The sequence below is a fragment of the Equus caballus genome, chromosome 21, assembly GCF_041296265.1.
Source record: "Equus caballus isolate H_3958 breed thoroughbred chromosome 21, TB-T2T, whole genome shotgun sequence".
Lineage (NCBI taxonomy): Eukaryota > Metazoa > Chordata > Mammalia > Perissodactyla > Equidae > Equus > Equus caballus.
Genome location: NC_091704.1, coordinates 60,740,754 through 60,764,003, shown reverse-complemented (window position 1 = coordinate 60,764,003; position 23,250 = coordinate 60,740,754). Strand labels below are relative to the sequence as shown.

The window sequence follows — 23,250 nt, the reverse complement described above, 5'->3', positions numbered from 1 at the left end:
GAAGAAGAAATGGACATACACTGTGTTAACTTTGCTGAATACTTTAGGAGAAACTTTGATCTTTTATATATATGTGTGTGTGTGTAATTTAATGACTACTAAATATGATATATTTAGATATAATCACTGGTCACTCAAGTTAATTGATAGCTTATTTAAGACACTCAATGTTAGTTTACGTTTCTTCATGGATGGAAAACGAACAAACACGGTGTCTTGAAGGTAGAGCGGATTCGTAGGTGTTTGCTCATGAGCCAGGAGGAGCACACCTGGGAGAGGATTGTGGTTTCAATGCCCCCGCTGCCCCCTGCCAAATTTTAAACGCAAACCTTGGTTTATTGATGGGATGAAGTCCCTTTATCTTATATATAAATTTATAGACCAGCTGGAAAGCTTTGGCTTGGCCTCCTTGCTTGATGGTGTTCTGTTCTCTTCATACTCATAGGCAATAAAAAGGCAGGATGTTGTGGGTGACATAATGCAGGTGTTCTGGGATGTGGCTCTTTGTGATATATGACATTCACAGAGGCTTGACTTGCACTTAATAGACATCTTCACATGAGTGTCCGTTAGGCTGCCTCAGGCTGTACTTGGCCTTCTGGTACTGAGGGACTTAAGACAACAGCACAGGCTGCATAGAAAAGAAAGAAGGAACTTCAGTTTTGAGTTGTGGAGTTGGCTTGGCTTGCTGACTCCGCCATGCCTACTCTGTTGAAAAAAATCTCATAATTCAAAGCCTTTGGTATAACTCAGAATTCTTGGGTGAAGACACTGCTGCCTGCAAGGAGGCAGGGCCACCAGGCCTGTTTCCTGCCTGGAGGCCCCTGCCTCTGAAGTCCTGCATCCTTTTTGCTGTTGAGAAGGCGGAACAAAAAGCCACCAGATGCTCTCCTCCCAAATCACAGCCTGCTCTCCCCACCAGAGAAGCTTTTTGTGAGTAATTAATTAATGTTTGGGTGGCTAGGGCAGAACATAAATTTTTAACTACATTGTAAAAATCCCAAAGTAAAACTTGCTACTTCAAAGTACAAATTAGGAATATGTAAATATAATTTTACATATTAGAGAACTAACACAGCCACCTTAGCCGCCTCCGAATGGGTTCGTGTAGGGAGGGGACTGTTTTGGAGCTGTTGTCGACTATCTGTGACGAGATGGATGCTTCCCGTCTCCAAACTCCAAACTGTAGACCGCCACTCTCAATTTCTAACTGCTTGAAGCACTCTGAGCCTCAGGGGCTAACTTGCTGCATGTGAAGCTCTTGCTGCATGCCTTGGCACTCTGCCAGGCAGTGAGACCCTCACAGTAAGACCCAGGACAGTCCTTTCCCTCAAGGAAAGACCCCCATTAGAAGGGGGGCGCTGATGAGCATTTAGATAACTGCTCTGCAGTGGGATATGGGCTCGGGGTGCCGTGAGAATGCAGGGGGGAGGGTCTGATCCAGCAGCGGGGGCTCTCAGAAGGGTGGGTCTGGTCTGAGTCTTTCAGGATGAGTTGGGAAGGTGAAGAGTGTGTGCGTATTGGGAGGTGAGGGGGTGTTTTAAGCTGGTCGGGGTGGAATGTGTGGGGACGTTCACCGATGAGCGAGGGTGAGTGTTAGAATTCCTGGAGTGAGTGTGGGGAGAGGGTACTGAGTGCGGAAGTAGTGAGGCTGCAGAGGTAAGCAGGCATCGAGTCGTGGGGGACTTTTTGCTATGTTATGGAGCTTGGGCTTTATTTGAGGGCACTGAGAAGCCACTGAGGAATTTGAGAGGAGTAAACTGATGAGATGTGTGTTTAGGGAGAGTGGCAGAATGGCTCAGAGGGAGTCTTGAACAGTGGTTAGGAGATTGCTGGAGTAACCCACTTGAGGGAGATGCTGGCCCCTGGAGGCTGGGAGACATGGTGCTCCAGTTAAATCCTGGAGTCCACAGGAGGCATTGTGAAGATGGAGGCAGGGAGAAGCCCAGGTTCCTGGTTTGGCTGCGTGGTGGATGGTTTGTGGGGCCAGGTACTGCTGGGACCCACCCAATGGGAGCATGTTTGTGGAGATGAGGATGAGTTCAGGGTTAGACATTTAAGCGGAGGTGGCTATACCATAGTCATGCAGGTGCCTGCTTCTTCATGACATGTCTTTGTTCCAGTGACGATAGTCACTGCTTGGCATCAAGACCCACCGTAATGGTCTCCCCCCATAAATCCTATGTTTTATGAGATATCTCCTCCTATTCTGATCCCTCTGGCCCTGGTTTCTCCATCACGAGTGTGTGTCCCACCGACTCTTGTGTGTTGCTCTCCTGCACAGACTGAGTTCAGCAGGGGCTCTGGATTATGTTTATGTACAAAGTCCCATCCCACTCCATCTGCCTCCATGCAGAGCAAATTGGTTTGCACTGAGAGAAGTTTTAGTATCACTAATTTATACCACTTCTCTGAAATTGAAAACCTTTCTCTGTCCTTATTCCTTATGTAATAATCAAAAAGATAATTATATAGGAAAAGGAATAGAATTACAATATAGCTTTATTTTCCACAGGCTTTTACTGAATATGATTAGAATCTGTACTAAAAAAATACATGTGGGCATTAGAGTTTTTCCTTCTCTTATTTGTTAGAGGGCAGGTGTGCTAACGTGTATGAAATGTTCCATGTAATGATTAAACAGAGTGTCTTTTAGCAGTCAACCTCACATGGTTTCATATAAACCAAACCATTTGATACAGTGATCAGATTGTATCAGTCGTTTCACTCTGTGGTTCATTTGATCACACTCAGTTTCTAAACAGGCATCCTGAGAGGCTCTGCTTATGTAAAGCAAGTCTCTTTTTGGAGTAGGCCAGCCTCGCAGAACCAACTGTATGCACATGTATGGATGTGTGTGTATGTATGTAGCTTAGGATGGGTGACTAGATCCCAGAGTACAGTCTGGCTGAGCTTTCCCCAGGGACATCTCCTGACAGGTTTTACAGGCGCACACTCTCAGAGGCACGTGCACAGACAGATGTATGTGTTCTTTATTCTGGCGTTTGGCAAACATGAGGATCAATTTTCTCCTTGCTTAGCCCTCTGCTGGTCCCTGGTGATCCAAAGATGAATGGCACATCTGGGCACCTGGTTGTTTTTTGATTTATGAGATCATGAGAAGGTAGAACTCTTTTATAATTCTCCCTTTTTTTGACTATTGAAATAATCCCTTCCATTGGTCTATTAGTTACTCTTTTTAATTAACTTCTAATATATAGCCAATTCCTAATTAAATCATGTTAAAATCTACATTGTTTCATTTATGTTAAAATATATATCATAGTTTAAAAATATTTTTTATTATGATCTTTTGGTTATTTTTTTGTGTCCTCTGTGTTTTGTGCTCAAGATAAAAGCCAGAGCTATTTTAAGCTGAAATGCCCTTAACTCCCTCGAATAAATCAAACTTATGGCACTATTTTTTCCTTAAAGGTATGATGTTACAGGCTATTGCTTCTAAAATCATGTGAAGGAATAAATCAGCCAGTCTGACAGTTATAACCATAAAGGTTATAAGCAGAAATTATAATGCTGGACTGTGAAACCCCATCCATATTCCTGTGTGGTTGTCTGTAAACATGTCCGTAATGTTGATATAAGTACTTAATTCACTTTATATGCATTTTATAAACATTTTATATGTGTGGATTATAGTAATGTATTTATGTAAAATGATAAAAGCATTGCATTATATATTTTGATTTTTTTTTAATATGTTAGTAAAGAAGACATTTATACCATTTCATTTATAACCTTGTATCTGTCACCCTGTAAACATTTTCATAGACGATCCAGGCTGGTTAAAATGCTTCTTTCCTACGCAACCCTAATCTAAATGCTTGCCCAACTAAAGCCTTGCTAGCGCAGACATCGTGCCACCGCTCCCTGCGATCTGTGACTAATCCTGCAGGCACTGCAGAGAAAGGTCCGGGAGTCGGAACTGCGGCCGGCCTGCCTGCCTGGAAAGGGTGACGTCACCTCCATTTGCGCATGTGTGGCGCTACTGATGCAGAGATTTATCACCCTGCTCTTTGTGTTCAGAGGTGCGTGCACGCACGCGTTTCCCCTAAAGAAACTAATGAGTAAAATTCGGTAATTACCACCAAGACTTGGCACTAATAGTAACCCTCCTGCTTACTATTTAATGTTCCTCTTTGTTCTTTCAAAATGCTGCTTTATTTATTAACGCATTTTTGTTACTACTACAACCTGACTTTTTCTAAGTATGGAATTTTTAAAAATCTCTCCCACTTTCGATTTTCCCATTTAGTAAGTACTAAAGTAGTGTATCTGACAGGTAAATGAGACCTCTGAAAATGGATGAGAGGATAGTTTCTCTTGTGTATTGTGTTTTAAGAACAAATCTCAGTGTAGGAGGTGAGGCACAGTTCAGAACAGTCTGCCAGCTCGTTTGATTCAGCTCAAATGATCAAGAAATAGCTATGGTTTTTTCTAACACTGTTTTTACTAAAAGAACCGTATGACTAGTTTAATTTGAGGAATTTGTAAATTCAAATTACTAGTATCTGCCGGTAGTCCTGGGAGAAATATGGGGGAAAAAACTGACCTGTGTTTTAGTTTAAGAAATGTAAAATTTGATTTGTTTTTAGACTCATTTGATTTATTTTAATTTTTTTAAAAGCAGTTATGTAAAAAATACTGTTGGGATAATGTGCTGCATAAAAGGTTTTGCTCGTTGTGAAAATATTTCTATGGTGCTTTTTTCATTTTGAAATTAAAAACTTGGGATTGTTGTTCCTTTTTTTGTTTGCTGTTTTAAAAAAATTTAATACTAAGGAAGTGACCAAGTGCTTGAGCATTCCACTCAGAGTGACTCGCTTCATAAAGGTATTTTTCAACAATAAGAATACAGCACCTCCTTGCAGACTCTCAGGGTAAAAAATGAGAAATTGATCTGACCAGTAGGGTATTAGATAGTTGAAGTTTCAGACCATTGATTCAACTAAAAGATTTTCCATTGTCGAATGATAACTTGTGGAATATTTCCTCTTAGGGCAGAAAGCTTAATTTTCCTTGTTGTAAGTATAAATCATACTATAGGAATGGCTGTCTGAAGAACCCCAAGCTTATATTTCACAAACCTAAAATAGAAGTGCTAAAGACCATTGGGATGCTTGAGCGGGGGTTCAGGGGCAAGAAGCTGGAGAAGGATGTTCATTTGTTAGTTTGTTCATTCATTCATTCTTCCAGCCACCCCATGTTTATTGGCCATCTGTGCCTGGCTGTGTCCTAGACATGAGGATACAGCAGAGAACACAACAGATCCATCCTATGGCTAGCAGGCTGATTTAAGAGAAGTTAGAGAAAAACTGTCCTCTTGATGGGCAACATGATGCTTATCATTTTAAGAGATGTGAATGATTTGGGGGCAGAGGTTTAAAATGTATCTCAGATTGACATGCTACTGAACCAAATAGCAATTTAAAAGGTGACAATAGAATCAATTTTGGCAAGTAATATCATGCTGAAGCTTGTGGTTGAGATATTTTTAATGACTATATTAAAGCCTCTAAATATTCGAGTTTGTTTTAGGAAAAGATATTATTTGTGTTGATGAAACTGGGAGAGGGAAGAAAATCGTCAACCACTAAGCACATTTACATTTAGTTCACAACAATAAAATCTGATTTTTAACCCAAACCCATTTACTTCAATAACATTGTAACAAATATCAATATGAAGATCTTAGAGTTAATGGTAAATGTTATCATGGGAACATTCTGCTCAAATTCCTCACAGACTTGGTTCAGAAGAGCAGGACTCCCCTGGGAAATGTTCTCGGTACGAACCGGTGAACCTCGTCTGACTGTCCTGTGCTGTGTTTACCATTCCCTGGAGCTAGCATTTCACCAAAATTCACATTGGTTTCTTTGTCTCAGCGAAATGTGCTTTAAATTTTAACGGGAACCCAGTCCGTCTTTCTGCACATTTCAGTATAGGCTCTATGTAATTTAAAAAGTTTGTAATTCAAGAAATGGGCAAAACTGAGGGACCTCTGACTTTGGCCATTTACCTCTTAGTTACCACCTTGCTCTTCTTTTTCTGCCCTTTCTCTCCTAATTTTACCAAAACTCTATTTGTGGCACCCCCTTACACCTATTAGTGGCATTTTCAAACTCCCTTGGTGGCACTTAGAAGTAAAACTGCTGCTGCCTCCTGGTCTGTGGCACAGAGATGTGGTCTGGGATCTCAGAAGCATCACTCCAAGATGGATTGCCATTCCTTTGCTACTCCATGAGCAGGGGGAGAGGGGTGTGCTTCTGGGATAGTCGCTGAGGTGTAAGAACCACAGCTGGATCCTTTAATGCAAGAGGAAAGAACACAGTAGGAATGGTCTTGTCTGCGGTGTAATCTAGAATCACTGGAAAAGCACAGAAGCTGTTCATTCATTCATTCATTCATTCAGTTAGTAGTCACACACTCTGTTTTCATAAATATCTCTTCAGGGCATGGAACAGAATCTGTCTTTTTGGTCTGAGGACCTTTCCTGGCTTGAGTTCTTCCTGCTTTTTATTGAAAGTTATGTGATGTGTTTAATCTACTTTTTGTATGTATACATGCTTCCTCAATCTTCTGCTTATTGAATTTGTTTTTAAAAATGGAAACGAGCTTAAAAATAATACTTAGATGACTGTCATAATAGCCACAAACTCAATATCTTCACGTGGTTTTATATTCCTGCTTTTTTCCCCTATTTTCTGTTTTAAAAGTTTTAATTGACAATTTTAATAAAATCAACATCTTTTTTTCTGTGACATATTCAACAAAAATTTTGTAAAACTGGTTAGAATTTATGTTCTAGTCTCTGTTTAGACATGTACATGTATCAAAGTAGAAGTCTAACACATTTCAACACGAGTTTAGCCAGTGATTCATGTGCCTTTCCTCCTCTAGGAAGACTGTGAGTCTTATTTAATTTAGGGGAGAAATTCAGGAACTGATAGGCTAAAGTAACTATAGTTTTCAGAAACTAAAGATACATGGGAGTGAGTCTGTGGCTTATAGTGGGACAAATAGGAAATCAGGATTTTCTGTCGAGATTGTTAAGTTTTGTTTTCTTCACCTTGCTTTCACATCAGTATGATATTCTTCCTGTGGGGTGGCCTAGAACACCGCAGCTCTAAGTTCCATCATTCACTCCATCCAGGGTATTAATAAATGGGTGTGGTTCAGAGAGTCAGTGGGAATTGTCAGTAATGCTTTGAAATTATTATGTAGGTCACACAGCTCTCTTTTGAGGTACCGGCACTGGGATTAGGACATTGTACTTGATGAGGGTTGTGTGAGAGGGAGCTGGGCCCACGTGGGGCTCCTGTTTCTATAGGGTGGGGATCCGGGACTGCACTTGGTGGTGGGCACTTCTCTGAGGGCTTCGCTGTGTTCTGGCCAGGGCATCTGTGGGCATAGGCTATGTGGAATGGTAGGAAGCATAAGTTTTCTTCTCTGCTAGCAATAGAAGGGGAATCCTCGTTTCAAATCCTTGTGGATTGGGATCTACAATGGGGCTTACTCCTTCCTTGTATTTCTGTCATTTGATCTGCCTCCTCACTTGTGTGGGTCCCATAGCACTTCTGCTGCTTATGGAACTTTTCGTACTCTGCCTGGTTCTGTAGGCATTTATAAACTTATCTCCTTGAGGGCCATTGTGGTGCCTAATTCCTCTTTGTCTTTGCCCCACTACCATCTACGTCCACCTCAGATGGACTTGGGATGTAATCAATCTCTGTAGATGTGTTCAGTGAATTATCGAATGACTGGCAGTGAATTGCTGAGACTAGGTTGCATCCATTCAAGAGTTTTGAAGGAACCTTAAGGATGAAATTGCAGAAGTCTTGGCTCTTGTTTTGCCTTTTATAAATAGCCACTGTTTTAAAAGCTTGGTGGGTTGCCAGCACAACGCATGGTATATTGGAAAGCAAACTGGCCTGGTAATCTGGAGGCCTGGGTTCTGTTTCTGTCTTTCATGACTAGCTAGGTAGTGCTGCTAAGCCTTCTGGACCTCGGGGTTCTCATCAGGATGTGTTTACTGCCGTCTTTCGGTGGTCTCTAGTGATTATCAGAGTCGTAGTTAAATCCTGTTAAGCCCAGTTCTTAGTACGTGTATAGTTGTTCTATGGACAGGAGAGATTGCTTAAAACAAATCACACTGTTAATCTACTCATTCTTTGTTTCTGTGAATGATATGTTGTAGAGCCTGGATTGTGTTGTATTCCTCCAAAAGAGGCTGACTTTGTTGTTGTTTGGTTGCTTGCGTTAGCAGGCTACAAATTTGGCTGGACTCAAGCTACAAATTCTGCATCCTGTGGACTGGGCAGCAACTCGAATCTCGGGTCAGATCTTTTATCCTTAGCTTGGCGCTTGGACTGCTTGGAGCTTGCCCTGAACGTGTGAGTCTCAGGGGACAGGCAGAGATTTGGACCAAGTTTATCCACAGAGTTTATGGCCCCCCCGTATCCTTTTCACTATTTCTCTCAATTTCAGCTGCTGGGTCACCCTGAGCTGTATCCTAGTTCTTGCTTTAGCAGCTCCATGTGGCTCAGACTGGGCCCTGCTCTCAGGCTAAAAGCTCTCTTAAAGCCATTTCCTTTTTCCTAGAGTCTCTCCCTGCTTTCGGTCACTCTCCTGTGCCTCGAGATAGTTGTTTTTTTTATGGATTTAATCTGTGGCAGGGCTGGTCCAGTAGGAGCTACTTGGGCATACCAGAGGTGGAAGCTCCATTTGTTTCCTTAGAGTACTCTTCTTGTTCCTAATTCCAGGTCTGTATCTCATACATTGGTTGTATTGCCACACTAACATTTTGGGTGCTTTCTTTGTACTATTTTGGCAAAAACAAACAGGAAAATAAGGATGGGGCAGTAGTCTTTTATTTTTTCTAGGGATTGCTCCGCCAGTGATGATAGTCGCTAGTTTTGATGAGGATGGCCAGCATCTTGAACCTAGGTTACCTCTGTTAGAGACCTCCAAGAGAAACATCCTGAGGCGTTGTTATGACTATGAACATTTTTGATCCCAAACTCTCATGTGGGCATTTGCCCTGGTGAGCTGGGCCAAACATGTTTGGGCTGCAAGAATTCCTTTTGCTTAGATGGATGTTGGCTTGGCCTAAATTGCCTGCTGCATGCTTCTTTTCCACAGTATTTCTACTTGGCCTTCCATGACATTGGGGGCACGGGGAGAGTTGGTTTGCAGTGAGAAGAGGGACCTTAGCCACCCTGTGAAGCAGGCGGCACCAGGCCATCTTGCCACATTAGCCAGTGACATTCCTCCAGCGGGGCATGACCCAGAAAGCCTGGAAGACAGAGCCAAGAGGGAGCTGTGGCTAGTCCCCAGCTATTTATAATCCCTTCTCTCCTCCCTCCTCGTTTATTTTTAACCAGACACTGATAGGAGGAGGCTTTAGCTCCCCCTAGAGGCGTTGGTGTGCCGTGAACGGCAGATTTTAAAAAATAGTGTTGGTGCTTTACATGCCAGTGTTTACATTAATCTACAAGATTGAAATGAAGATTTTTGAAATGTTCTGGACTGATTTTATATGCGGTCTTTTTGAGACTGGGTCTTTATTGCTAGAAATGGCCAAGAGCCTGCTTGGTACAGGAGCCTCTAGATTTTGGTGCAAATCATTATTTCACATAGAAATAGAAGGTAATTCTGTGATCAGAGACTTTCCTTTATAGAATTCAAATGTTTTCAAATGATGATATTTCTGAAGTTGATTTAGTGGGTGCGAAGAAAGCTGCTGTGTTGGCACTGGATAGAATGGTTAAGAAATTAAATGTCACACAAGCAACCTAGTAATTTTGTTTTCTCCTTATGTATTTCAGGGTTTCGAAAAAACGATGAAATGAAAGCTATGGATGTTTTGCCAATTTTAAAGGAAAAAGTTGCATACCTTTCAGGTAAAGTTTAACTTTCTAATCTGCTTTGTTGTTCCTTCTCACTGCTCTGACACAATATCAGGGTCTGAAATACTCGGCTAGCTCACCTGCCACACACGCAAAAGCATTGGCATTCAGTGGGTTTTTAAGTGCTTTATTCTTGTAGCATTTTCCTAAGATATTAGTGCCCAACGTCTTTTCTTCTAGCTGACAGGCTTATTCAAAGTCAGATCTCATTGGTAATTAAAATATGTTTGTGCCTGTCATTCAACAAACATTTGGCTGTTTTGCCCCAATCAGTTCAGTAAAACAACTGACTTTTTAAAGCCCATCATCTCAGCAGAAGTGGTGACAATGTGACTGTATATGGCTGTGTCCTGAATTCCTTACCTCTGTTTCTTGTACTCTGGTCTTGGAGTTCCTAGAACCCATGTAGTGGACTGCGAAAGCCTCTGTGATCTCTACCTGCTTGGTCCTCCACTTCATTTAGAACTTGGTCCTTGGGGCACCTGGCCCTCCTGCAGCTTGGTGACAGACTCTGGATCAATCTCCCAAGCTTTGGGGCACATAACTGCCTCTCCCCTACACATAGAGGATCAGCTTTAGGGCTTTTTTGGGCTTTCTCCCTCCTGTGTGAACAGAACAGCCATTGGCAGCAGTTCACTTGTTACAGAACAAAGGTTTGCAAGATTTTTCTGCTCTGTTTTAGCAGGAAGTAAATCTGTAGATTGTCATGTGCTGTTAGACAGTCTTCCTGGATGTGTTTCCCTTGATAAATTTTTATCTTTCTCAAACAGGCATACTATGCTGAGCTGAAGTCTCCTCTTGAACACATTTTATTTTAAATTTATAACACTGCTAACGGCTTTTCTATGTTTTATGTGTCCTTTTGGCATGTGGGACTGGTATATATTCAGGATGCAGCTTCCTATGGTCTTTTTGCTAATCTTACCTTGCTTTATATCCAGTAGTGTTTTTTGGCCCCTGTTAAACACTCGTGATTTTGATGAAGTAAATCTAATTCAAAATGCATTTGGGAGGTTAATGGAAGAGTAGAAAGTTCATGAAAAGAAGAAGGTGCTTTAGATTCTTGGGAATACATGGTAAAAATAAAATGAAAGAAAAAAACTCTTGGCTTATAATACACTAAGTTTTAAAAGTAGCGTTTGGTCTTTTCTGATCATTTACTGACAAACTGCATAATATGGACTCATGCTAGTTTCGTGAAGTCTTGACTTTGTAGTTTACAGAGAGATTTTAAAGTAAATGGAAAGACTCTACTTATAAATATTAGAGGCATCAGTAAGAAAGGCTTAAAGAAAGCCAATCCTACATATTCATTAGTTTTTTATTTTAGAGTTTGCCTCTGTGACAAGAGCACTTGCTCCTTCTGTCCCCTCTTTTATTCCTAAACCTCATGTTAATTGCACTTTCTTCTTTTGTTAAACTCGTGGAGATGCATGTAAAGAACAATGCAAAGTTAAGATTGATGATTTTTGTTTGTATTCATTCTTTTATTAGTCATTGAATACAGGATATTTTGTTAAATGGCATTTTTTTAATCTAAATTACGGTCAAAATTAAAACTGCTTCCCTTTTAACTAATTAAAGAAATGAAATCAGGGCCGGACCCATGGCCTAGTGGTTAAGTTTGTGTGCCCTGCTTTGGCAGCCCAGAGTTCCACCAGTTCGGATCCTGAGCGCGGACGTGGCACCGCTCATCAGGTCATGCTGAGGCGGCATTCCACATGCCACAACTAGAAGGACCCACAACTAAAATAATACAACTATGTACTGGGGGCTTTCGGGAGAAGGAGGAAAAACAAAAGAAAATCAGCAGTCTTTCAAAGTTTATTATGAATCTTTACTAAAATCTTAAATTCTGCAGGGTTAATTAAAGTTGGATATCTTTAGTGGGGAGGGAAGTTTTGCATTGTTACAAATTAGTATGAAACTGTTTTTAAATGATAAAGATGGTAGGACTTCCACCAGCTGTGTTAGCAAGATGAAGTTCATAGGTGCCACCACAATTTTATAGTATTTCCTGATTTGTGACCAGAATTGGCAAGTTATGTTAGCATGAGGTCATTGCTGATTGCCTTAGGCTTGCTATTTTTAGGAAGGGAAAAGGAAAACAAAATCAGTAAATTAAAAACAAATTGATTACTTGTGTGTTGAACTTTTTTTTGAAAAGTTATAATGAAAGAGTAAAATTTTTACCTCTGATCCTATCCTTTTTTTTCTTGAGATATAATTCACATGCCATAAAATCCACTTTTTTTTTTTTTTTAAGATTGGCACCTGAGCTAACATCTGTTGCCAATCTTTTTCTTTTTCTTTCTTCGTCTTCTCCCCAAAGACCCCTGGTACATAGTTGTGTATTCTAGTTGTAGGTCCTTCTGATTGTGCTGTGTGGGACCCCATCTCAGCACGACCTGATGAGTGGTACCATGTCCGTGCCCAGGATCCAAACCCTCAAAACCCGGAGCTTCTGATGCGAAGCCTGTGAACTTAACTACTTGGTCCCGGGGCCGGCCCCAAAATCCACCTTTTAAAAGTGTCCAATTTGGTGGATTTTAGGTTATTCACAAGGTTGTGCAGCCGTCACCACTATCTAATTCCAGAACATGTCATCACCCCCAAAGACCCCCATCCCCAGTCCCACTTCCTCCACCGCCCAGCTCTGGCAATTGCCAATCTGTTTTCTGCTCTGACCTCATTTTTGAAATTATTGAGGGATAGTTATTATGGTACCTTTGTAAAAGTTCTCCATGTGAGTGGCTTTTAGTAAATTAAATCTAAGTGGGATAGCCAGGGCTTTGAAAAAGCAGGCCAAAAGCTCAGTGATTCTGTGAGGTGCTTACTAGCTCAAGACCTCTAAAAAACTAGTGAGGAGTCCTTGGACTTGAATATTTCTGATCCTCACTCAGTCTCATCTCCAGGTACTTTAGAAAGTAATCTTCATTGCACTTACATAAGATAGCAAAGAACTACTTCCTGCATTCAGAGGGTGAATTAAATGAGGTTAGATGATGTATCTGACTTCGTGCTGGAAGTCAGGAGGAGGGGCAGTAAAAGAAGTGTCCTGTAGTTTATATTTAACGTTATTTCTATAGATAGATTATAATGTAGTATATATTTATAGTATACATATTTAATGTATCATATATACTTAATGTCCTCTGTGTGTGTGTATGAACATTTTATATATATATGTCAACTACTACATGTGGTTCCTGTACTGCTAGGGTTCGGACTTTAAAAGAACTCACAGACAACCACCAGAATTAAGAACACTTTTTCACCCTTAACTTTCAGCATCAACATTTCAACATCCCAAAGGGGAGAGAATAGTATAATGAATTTCCAGAAACCCAAGGTTCACTTGAATAATCTTGTTTCATCTGTATTCCTTTAAAAGCTTTAAAAAACCTCAGTACCTTTAACAGATCTAAAAATGAATAGTAATTCTTTAACGTAAAAAAGCCAATCAATGTTCAAATTACCCTGCTTGTCTCATAATTTGTTTTACTGGATATATACTGCAATTGGTTGACATGTCTGATGTCTCTTTTAATCTGTACATTCTTCCTTCTCCTCCTTTTGTTTTATCCCCTTGTTTGTGAGGTGAGGAAACCAGATGTTCTCCTGTTGATTTCTCTCCATTTTAGCTTCGCTGGTTGCATCCCTGGGTGGTCATTTAACATGTTCCCCTGCTCTTGTGTTTCCCATAAACTAGGATTGATTAGACTTAGATTTTGAAGGCAAGGAGGCAAACATCCTTAATGGGTGTTGTTGAGTAGTTCTATTGGGTGTTTTACTGGGGGAGTCTGCCTGTTTCTTTTTTATGATGTTAACCATTCATCGATGATCATTGCTTAGATGTGTTATTTTATTAGGGTTGCAAAATTGTGATATTCTAATTACATCCTTTCTTCTTTATTTATCAACTCGGATTTTCCATAAAGAAGAATGTCCCATCATCAGTTTCTTGGTTACCCTGAGAACACAGTTCATATAGGAAAAGCAGGGTAAATGATTGATTCTTGTCCTTTACCAGTTTTCAGACTAATAAAAAATGACTGTTAGTCATTTCAGACTAATAAAAAAAAACAATTGAGGTGTATTTTTGGTATCATTTTAAGCTCATGATTTTAAGTATAGTTGAAGTATTTCAATTCATTGTACAGTTTTTTTTTTCTCTTATGAAGTTAAAATTTTCCCATCTTTGGCCAGTGGGAGGAGCCTCTTCAGATTGGTTCTTGAATCCGTGTACCATGGTAGTACCGCTTTTCTCTTTGCTGATGTCAAAGATGGTTCGGGCCCATCTCGTCTGTTTCCTGCTCCATATCTGCAGTCAGCCGTCCTCTAAAGAGCCCTGGTTCCTTTGTGTGGGGAATGGTGCAGGGTGCTGGGGAAGCTCGCTGTTACTGGGTGGGTCACTGTTTTTGTGCCTCTTCAGTGGACACATCTAGGAAATATGTGTGTATATATATGTTTTTTAATGAGAAAAGATGTCATGATTCCATACTAAAATTTCCAATTCAAATTTAGGATTACAGATATTTTATTTTTCTTTGACTTTGTATTTGTATATCCTTTTCCTTATGCTAAAAATCTTAGTTCCTGCCCTCATCAACATAATTACTTATTTACATTATAATACTGATGCTGTCACCACAGAATGACCACCAAATGTAATTTAATACTTTTGTTATTGTTTTCTTGTCCTAGGCAAATTCCACTACGGATGTACAGTCCTATTACTGTCAGTGTACATCATGTTTTAAAGTCACATGAAATAGTTCATCTCTGTGTAGATCAGGTTCTTACCAACTTGAAATTTAGGATCACTTGTTTTATTTTGCTTTACAGTTTTAAAGTTTAAAAAACCACCTAATCTTGCTTCAATATTAAGTAAAACATGTATATCATTCTAGGGCAAAAACTATAAAAAAGGTAAAGATAAAGTGTAGTCAAAGAAATCTAGCTTCTCTCTTTGCCTTCTCTACCCTCTACCTTCCCTCCCCCATGGGAAACCTTTTTTGTTTTTGTTTTCTCTGGTTTTTGGTTCATTTCTTAGACTTTTAAAATATGAGCACTCTCTCTATTCATCTGTCTACTCTCCTTCCCCCCTCCCCTAGATAAACAGGAATGCAGTGTGCATCATTTTCTCTGCCTTGCTTGTTTCATTTTCACAGTATTCCAGAGAGTAGTATATAACAACATATATCTTTCCTTTTACAGTTGTCTATAACTACTGTGGTTATAGACCATAGTTTATTCAACCAGTTGCCTATGAATGGACATTTGGGTTGCTTTTTTGGAATAGCTTTTTTGGGGGCAAGGTACACATCCACCTTTGCAAGTGGAGGTATTGGCAGGAGTTTAGGATTTGATTGCCCAGAGGTTTGCTGTTAGTATTGTGACTACTGACCCTAGTTCTTCTTGTTCCCGTTTTACAAAATTCCACATTTCCTGGAAAGGGAAGGGGGCACTCCCTTCTCTCTCAGGTGTTCTTGTTAGCACCTAGCACAGTCTGAGGCCTTAGGGGCTGGCCAAAAGGCCTTTTCAAGTGCTCTGCTGAGTCCTCTTAGAGTCTTCGTTTGAAATGTTCCCAGAGCCGGTTCTGGTCCTCAGGACTAGGCAGCAGAGCAGCAGGCAAGCTGCTGGCCTTGGCTGCTCTTAGAGCTGGGCCCAGTGGACGCCCTTGTAACAGAGCTTTGTTAGTTGCTAGCAGACGTGCCTTTTCAGAGCTTTCCTTTGTAAGTCTGCTTTTCATGGTCAGCGAGTTAGACTGTACCTCAGGGGGATGTAAAGAATCGTCTTCAATGTTCTAATCCGAAATTCAAACGAAGGCCATAGAGAGAAAAATACAGTCGGGTCATTGAAATTTACATTGTACTTTGCAAAGTAAGTATGCCCTCCTTACAAGAGAAGTTTATTCTAATTGGGTGAAAGGTGAGTTCCTAATTCATTTAAAGAAAAAGAAGCAACTCTGAATCTAGCTGCTTCTGTGGTCAGTCTGGGTCTCACTGCTTAACACCCCAAGTTCCCTGGAGTTTGCCTTTTAGAAGAGGGAAGTGAGTGTCTCTGGGTTTAAGGAAATAAGTGCCACACAGATATTTATAGCTGTAATGTGGGACCTGTAAAACTCAGTTCATTTAGCATCTGTGTTTCTATAGGAATGTTCATCAGGCATTTCTGTTTTTAACTTCCTGATACCTGAGGGAAGGTATTTTTAATTAACTTTGGGTGGCATATAGAGGAAGAGTCCATTCGTTCAGCAGTTATGTATTGAGAACCTTTTCTGTGCTGGTCTCTCGCTAGGCATTGAGAGTACACACTGTTATCAGTCAGGGAACAGAGATGCCTGCCTCCACAGGGCATGCAGTCCAGCTGGGGAGACAGACAGACAACAGCAGGTGTGAGTTACATAGTTTACTAGAAGGGAGAGGTGTCTGAAGGAACTAAATGGAGTATGGGGAGAGGCAGGGTAGAGAGGATGCAGTTTTTATAAGTTGTGAACAAAAACTTTACTTTCTGTTTCGTTTTTACTAACACAGCACTTGGATAGGCGGATACTCCTGAATGAGCTGTTGGTGTTGATTACAGACATGTAGGGGTCCTACGTAGAATTCGTGCATAGATATCCTGTGACGTTGGGAGGTGCAGGAAATGGATTTCCTCCCTTTTCATTGTAGAAACTAAGGCACTGAATTTCCATCTATAAAATGGGACTGACGTCTGTCCTGCCTGCCTCACCGTGAGGCCATGGGTGGACATCACACACACATGAGTATATCTAGTAGATGAAGCTTTTATGAGCTGCAGCAGTATTATTTTTATTAGTTTAAGAACAAGAACTTTGAACTTGTAACTTTTCTGCCTCACGACCCGGACAGTATTTCCACGTGGGTACCTCTGTGACATTGGCAGCCAAGCTAAGTCTTGGGGAATATGATCGAAACAGATGTTTGTGCAGTAGATTGTAAGCTCCTTGAGGCTCAGAGACTACATTTTTCTGAACTAATACTGCATTTCATCTTGTTCTGAGATTTTTTTTAACTTCACTGGGAGTGGTTAGCAGATGGGTGATTGGCACCTGCCTGTCACTGACTGTGACACACCACAGATTGGAAGATGCACCCCAATGCAGGGAGGTTAGCATATGAAAGCAAACTATTATTTAAATAGAGAATAGGCAATTTTTACTTCATAGGTGATTTTTTGTTTTGTTTTGTTTTTTAAAGATTTTATTTTTTTCCTTTTTCTCCCCAAAGCCCCCTGGTACATAGTTGTATATTCTTCGTTGTGGGTCCTTCTAGTTGTGGCATGTGGGATGCTGCCTCAGCGTGGTTTGATGAGCAGTGCCATGTCCGCGCCCAGGATTCGAACCAACAAACACTGGGCCGCCTGCAGTGGAGCGCGCGAACTTAACCACTTGGCCACGGGGCCAGCCCCTTCATAGGTGATTTTTGATGAAGTTTTAAAGCTATTCTAGTAAGCTTTCTGAAACTCTATTCTGGGAAAAGGAAAAAGATAAAGTGAAGTTTTTTTCCTTTAGATTGAAATTCAAGTTTAGGTTTAAATAGCTTTTTTTTTCTTCCTCCCAAAGTCCCCCAGTACATAGTTGTATATTCCAGTTGTAGGTCCTTCTAGTTGTGACATGTGGAATGCCGTCTCAGCATGGCCTGATGAGCGGTGCCATGTCCCTGCCCAGGATTCGAACCCCTGAAACCCTGGGCCGCAGAATCAGAGCGTGGGAACTTAACCACTTGGCCATGGGGCCAGCCCCTAAATAGCTTTTTTAAGGACATGAATGAGAGCCTGTGTGGTGGATGAGCTGGCCAGCAGGTCTCAGGGCTCCTCGTCAGTGCTGCCGGCTTGGGGAGAATCTCTGGTTGGGACTTGAAGCGGTGCTACGAGGCAGCGATAATTCCCCACGCCTGTGTGTGGTTCTCACTTCCGAAGTGAACAGCATGGCCATGTGCAGTGTGCACGCCTGTGGACTTCCCATGTTACTGTCTCTGATGGGCAGATTTTGGATTCTACTTTTCATACTCATGGTAGAGCAGGCCTTGCTCGCATTTTGAGATATGATGACCCCAGAGGGAGGAGAGTTGAATGTGGGTCAGTGACATTTAGTCTCCTTACTGAATCAAACATTAAGTTGCATTTAAATTCAGAATGGTGGTCTAGAAAAGTGCTATTCTCTTTACTAAAAGTGGGGTGAATGTTTTAATCCAAATGTTATACTGTATTTTTAAAAACTCAAGTTTCTATGATATGTATTGATCTATAATAATTTTTCTTTTCTTTTTTTGAGGAAGATTAGCCCTGAGCTAACGTTTGCTGCTAGTCCTCCTCTCTTTTTGCTGAGAAAGATTGGCCCTGAGCCAACATCCATGCTCATCTTCCTCTACTTTATATGTGGGACGCCTGCTGCCACAGCATGGCTTGATAAGCAGTGTGTAGGTCCATGCTTGGGATCCAAACTGGTGAGCCTCAGGCCACTGAAAGAGAGCATGTGAACTTAATCGCTATGCTGCTGGGCTGGCCCTGATCTATATTTTTGATCAAGGAGATTGATTCTTTTTTGACAAGAATGAAAAAAAATGTTGACATTGTTACCAGTCTTATCTTGGGGGTAAGAGGTATTCCAAAAACTAGAGCCATTGATATTATCCTAAAAAATACTATTTGATATTTTAGAAGATTACTTTGTAAAGATGTTCTATTGATTATAACAGTACTGCTTCTCACGTTTTAATAGTATCTTTCATTCATAAAAAAGGCCTAGGAACCCATCATTTAGTTGTCCTGACATTTTTACTAGTTTAGAAAGAACTAAAGGCACTAGTTTAAGAAATTATATGAGTTCTTGTTGGGGCAAAGGACCCAGGTGTAACCATGCCGGCCTGGTTCCTTTGTCTTTACTTAAGCTCTTTGAGTCTTAGGATCTTGAGTTATGAAGCTAGAATGATAAAATCTCTCAACAGGGTCATTGTGACAATCAAATCAGAGTGTGTGCATAAAGCACTTGATACCGTGCCCGGCGTCATTGGGAGCTGTGTTTCAGTGTGGTTCCCATTTAACACTTGAATTACTGGGTTTATAAATAAGTTAACACTTTTCTAGACTGCATGACTGAACGGTGCATGTAGATCGCTTTAAGTATTCAGAATCAGAGTGAAGTTTCATTGTTGTTTAGAAAGAGTGTTAATCATCATCCTAGGAAATTGTAAAAACCTATATTGGTAAAATATGTTTTTAAAATACCAACATCTTCTGCTGAATACTTTTTTGGCTTTTCTAAAAGAGAGAATCTGGTTTTCTGCTGATGAGGTAAATAATTAAAATGAGAAAATAAGAGTTTCATAATGTGACTTGAATTTTGAGATCGTATCACTGTGCTTCTGAAGGAAGATGCCTGGAGTTGTAAAACCAAAGGGAGGGTACTCCTGGGAAGGGTACGTTCTTTCTCGGTTTTCTTTTCTGAAAACCCGGATAGAAGTCATAAAATAAACGTGACAGTTTCACTAGACGTGTTCAGTGATAGCAGCAGATTTTATTAGGACTGTATAGAGAAATATTTCTGCCTGTCTGTCAAAGGCCGGTCATCTGAGATTTGTACTTAATGTGTAATGTAATTTTCCTAAAGTCCTCAAGTTAATTTAGTTCTGCTTTAAAATTCTTGCGTGCTAATCTCTCTTTTGTTGTATGTCTGTCTGTGTGAGAGATTGGTAAAGCTTGACTACTGGGGTCAGGTGCTGCCCTTGGGAGAGGAAGAAGCCCTAAACGCCAGGTTATAGAGAATTATCATCCGCAGAAAGGTTGAAGAACATTCCTGTCTTACCCTTTTCAAGACTTGAAACCCAGTTTGGGTGGTAGCAAAGAGAGAGCTTAGGAGGCAGGGGAGGGAGAGAGATGGGACATGAGGAGGAGAAAGAGAGAGAGAGAGAGATCGGAGGAGCTGGTGGTCTAAGGTGAATGAAGGACACGTACATGAAAACGTTTTTTCTCTCCAAAACATGAAACCACAGAATGGAGGAAACTCACTGGGAGAAAAAGACAAGGCTTTCTGCGATATCTTCCGTGTGGCCTGCGAAGCTCAGACTTTCTCTTGAGAGTCCTGGGGGCAGGGAAACGGCCTGGCCTATCTCCACCGAAACAAGGACACTTGCCTTTGATGGAGGCACAGCTCTGTGTGAGTGGATCGGTGACAGCACTGGACTTCCAGTGGCACGCAGAGACCTGTCTTCTCGTTTCTGTCTAAATATGTTCGTAATGCTTGTTTTTCAGGTGGCAGAGATAAGCGTGGAGGTCCCATTTTAACCTTTCCGGCCCGCAGCAATCATGATAGAATACGACAGGAGGATCTCAGGAGACTCATTTCCTATCTAGCCTGTATTCCTAGGTAAGTTCTTTGTGGTTTGGGCTTGTCACTGTTGTCACTATTCCAAGAGGCGCAGCCACATACACTCTAGAAAACAGCTACATAGGAGCCTGAATTCCAAGCAAAGGAGTATAAAATTAAAATTGTGATCTTTCTCCTTCTTTCCCTTTTGTGACCATCGTGTGTGTAGGGATGAGAGGGGACGTGTTTTGAGTGAAGGGCTTTACGTAGTGACGGTGGGGTTGGGATGCCCACATGGCTGTGATGTTTGGGTGTGGAGCCTGAGATAGAAATAGAGCAGAGTTGTCATTGGTGATTCTGATACCCAGATGCGGTGGACTGGAAGATCAGAAATGGAGTACTGTTTCTGATAAGTATATTTCTGTCTTCATGCTGAGCTTCAGTTCTTTAAAAGTGTTCTGGGGGCCGGCTGCATGGCCGAGTGGTTAAAGTTCCGCACACTCTACTTTGGTGGCCCGGGTTTGTGGATTTGGATCCTAGGTGCAGACCTACTCCACTTGTCAGCCATGCTGTGGAGGCATCCCACATACAAAGCAGAGGAACACTGGCACAGATGTTAGCTCAGGGCTGACCTTCCTCAAGCAAAAAAAAAAAAGAGGATTGTCAATGGATGTTAGCTCAGTGCGAATCTTTCTCACCAGAAGAAAAGTATTCTGTTGATTTGTAGCATGAAGTTTGTGGGACATTAAACCTTACCAGCTAATATGCTGGGATGTCAAGTTTGGGAACCCGCATTCAATCCGAGACCCCATTAATGATAGGGAGATTGTTAGTGTGGATGCTGTTGAATACCAAGGATAGGTAAAGCTTTATCTTCCAGAGAAAGTCCTAAAGTGAGGAAGAGTTAATAGGAATTGGCCTGTGTCTATACTTGAGGAATTTAGAATCTTTGCTTCTGCTCTAGAAATGTATTACTGAAGTTTTACTTACAGCACTGGCTGACAGCTGGTGGAGGAAATTTCTCCCCTGTATTAGTATCTCCATTTAATTGTTCAGATTATTTTTTGGAAAATAGACTACTACTCAGATATAATCCAAGTATATAGCCATGGCTGGAATAAGAGATTGTTATGTTGGGGGTTGGAAGGGTGCTTCCCTGTGTGAAAAAGGTAATCTTCATTCCAGAAAGGTGTATGCTAAAGGAGGGCATAATTGACGTGGTAGAGTGAGGCGGCATTTCCTAAGAGACTAAATTAGGACGTGTAAAAGAAAACTCGGTCATAATCTAGGCTAGAGGAGACAGTAACCATGAGGAACATTTTATGCAGGAGAATAATAAAAGATGATCAATAGCAGCGTCTTGGATCCTAAAAGGTTGAGGTTAATGGAACAGAGCCACCACAGCACATAGTCTGTGACACTCCTGACCTATTTAGTTTGACACCAACCGGGGAAAACAGCTGTGCCCCTTGGTAACCCCTCCTTCTTGTGGCTGATGGAGTCAGCTTTTGGTGTTGATGGTCTGACCTTCTGAAGGAAGTTGGGTTTTGCTGTTAGGATATCCTTTTTGGGAAAACCATCACTTTGTATCATCAGTGACAAATTAATGGGCCCGTTACTTAAATATATGGAAAAAGTTTTCCCTTTCCTCTTGGTATTTTCTTGGATTGCTGAACTGTTGAAATCATGGCGTTGGAAAGAGTTTTAGAAGTTATTTACTGCTCACTGTCACTTATAGACAACAGTATAGTTGATAGCTACCATTTACTGAGTTCTTATTATGTGCCAGGTACTATGCCAATGGTGGAAAAAGAAATAGAGAAATGTAGGGGACAATATGAAAATAATAAATCCCTGCCAACCACAGTGATACTTATATAGTTTAATGAAAAACAAATTTTGTTTCATCCAGGTGATTTTTAAAAAACATTTACATAATTGGAATTCTGTATATGACTTCGGCAACTTGCTTTCTGGTTTTGAAATCTGTATTGATTATAAATATAAAAAAATTACTTTTCATTTCATTGATATTATCAAAAAATTCATTCAGGTATATTTTGAACCTGGATGACCCACTTAAAAAAAAACACAGAACTTTGTCGTGGGAAATTGTGAGCATACACAAAACTAGAGAAAATCTGTGAAACAAACACCCATATACCCATCATCCAACTTCAGTGATGATCAAATTTTGCCAATCTTGTTTTTTTCTACTTTTCCCCTGGAGTATTTTATTATAAAACCCAAACATCCATCATGCATCTCATAAATACTTAAGTGTGTAGGGTGACCCTCCAACCACTGAATACAGTCACTTCATTTCGTTGCCTAGATTTGCTTTTGTGTTCACAATTCCAAGTGACAAGAAATGCCATTTTGCTCATCCTTGGTTAATGAGCAAATGAGAGGTGGGATTAACATGTAAATGATGCATTTGCCCAGTGATAACAGAGAAGGATTTCACAGTGGTCCAGACAGAGAGAGGTGGAACAAAATGGGTCCTCTCCGGATCGAGGTCTGAAAACTGGCTCAGAAAGAGCCACGCTGCCTCCAGTGAGGGCTTGACCGCTGAAGCACCGGCTTCAGCCAGACAGTGGGATTAGTAAACATTGTCAGCACATTCCTGGTGCGTGAAGTGTTTTGGACTTGTGGGCTTGCTGGTAGTTAACTTCTGAGTCTATTTGTTGTTACAGGTTCTGAGTGGCATAAACAGTCGTGGGGTCTGTGAGACTTCTGTCCCTGTCCGTTACTCCCAACGTGTTCTGCGATGTGATGGCAGCCTCTGGCTGTCCCTCAGCCAGACACTCACAGGGCCTCATGTCCCGGGTGTGGAGAGAGATGTGCCATCTGGGAAAGTATGGTGGCAGAGTCAAACTGACTGTGACTTTGCATGAGTTACTTAATTACTTTTACGGTTTTGTGATCTAATAATGTGGTAATTATCCGTTCTTTACTGGGAGTATTAAGTAGGATTACTTATGCCCATGC

At 41.0% G+C, this 23,250-nt stretch overlaps 1 protein-coding gene across 6 annotated transcripts in view; it reads left to right on the top strand.

Annotated features, from left to right (window-relative positions):
- The window catches only part of TRIO (trio Rho guanine nucleotide exchange factor), a 356,186-nt gene that overhangs the window by 107,226 nt on the left and 225,710 nt on the right, over window positions 1-23,250 (top strand). For 5 of the 6 annotated variants that reach the window (XR_011430259.1, XR_002802647.2, XR_011430260.1 and 2 more), the window contains exons 2-3: window positions 9,846-9,920; window positions 20,205-20,319. Coding sequence is in view for 3 of the 6 variants with exons in the window: in XM_023625830.2 (XP_023481598.1) it covers window positions 9,846-9,920; window positions 20,205-20,319 (190 nt within the window). In the remaining 3 variants the exon portion in view is untranslated. Of the gene's footprint in view, window positions 1-359; window positions 934-9,845; window positions 9,921-20,204; window positions 20,320-23,250 lie in introns of those variants that run through there. The other variant, XM_070246030.1, reaches the window with a different exon arrangement.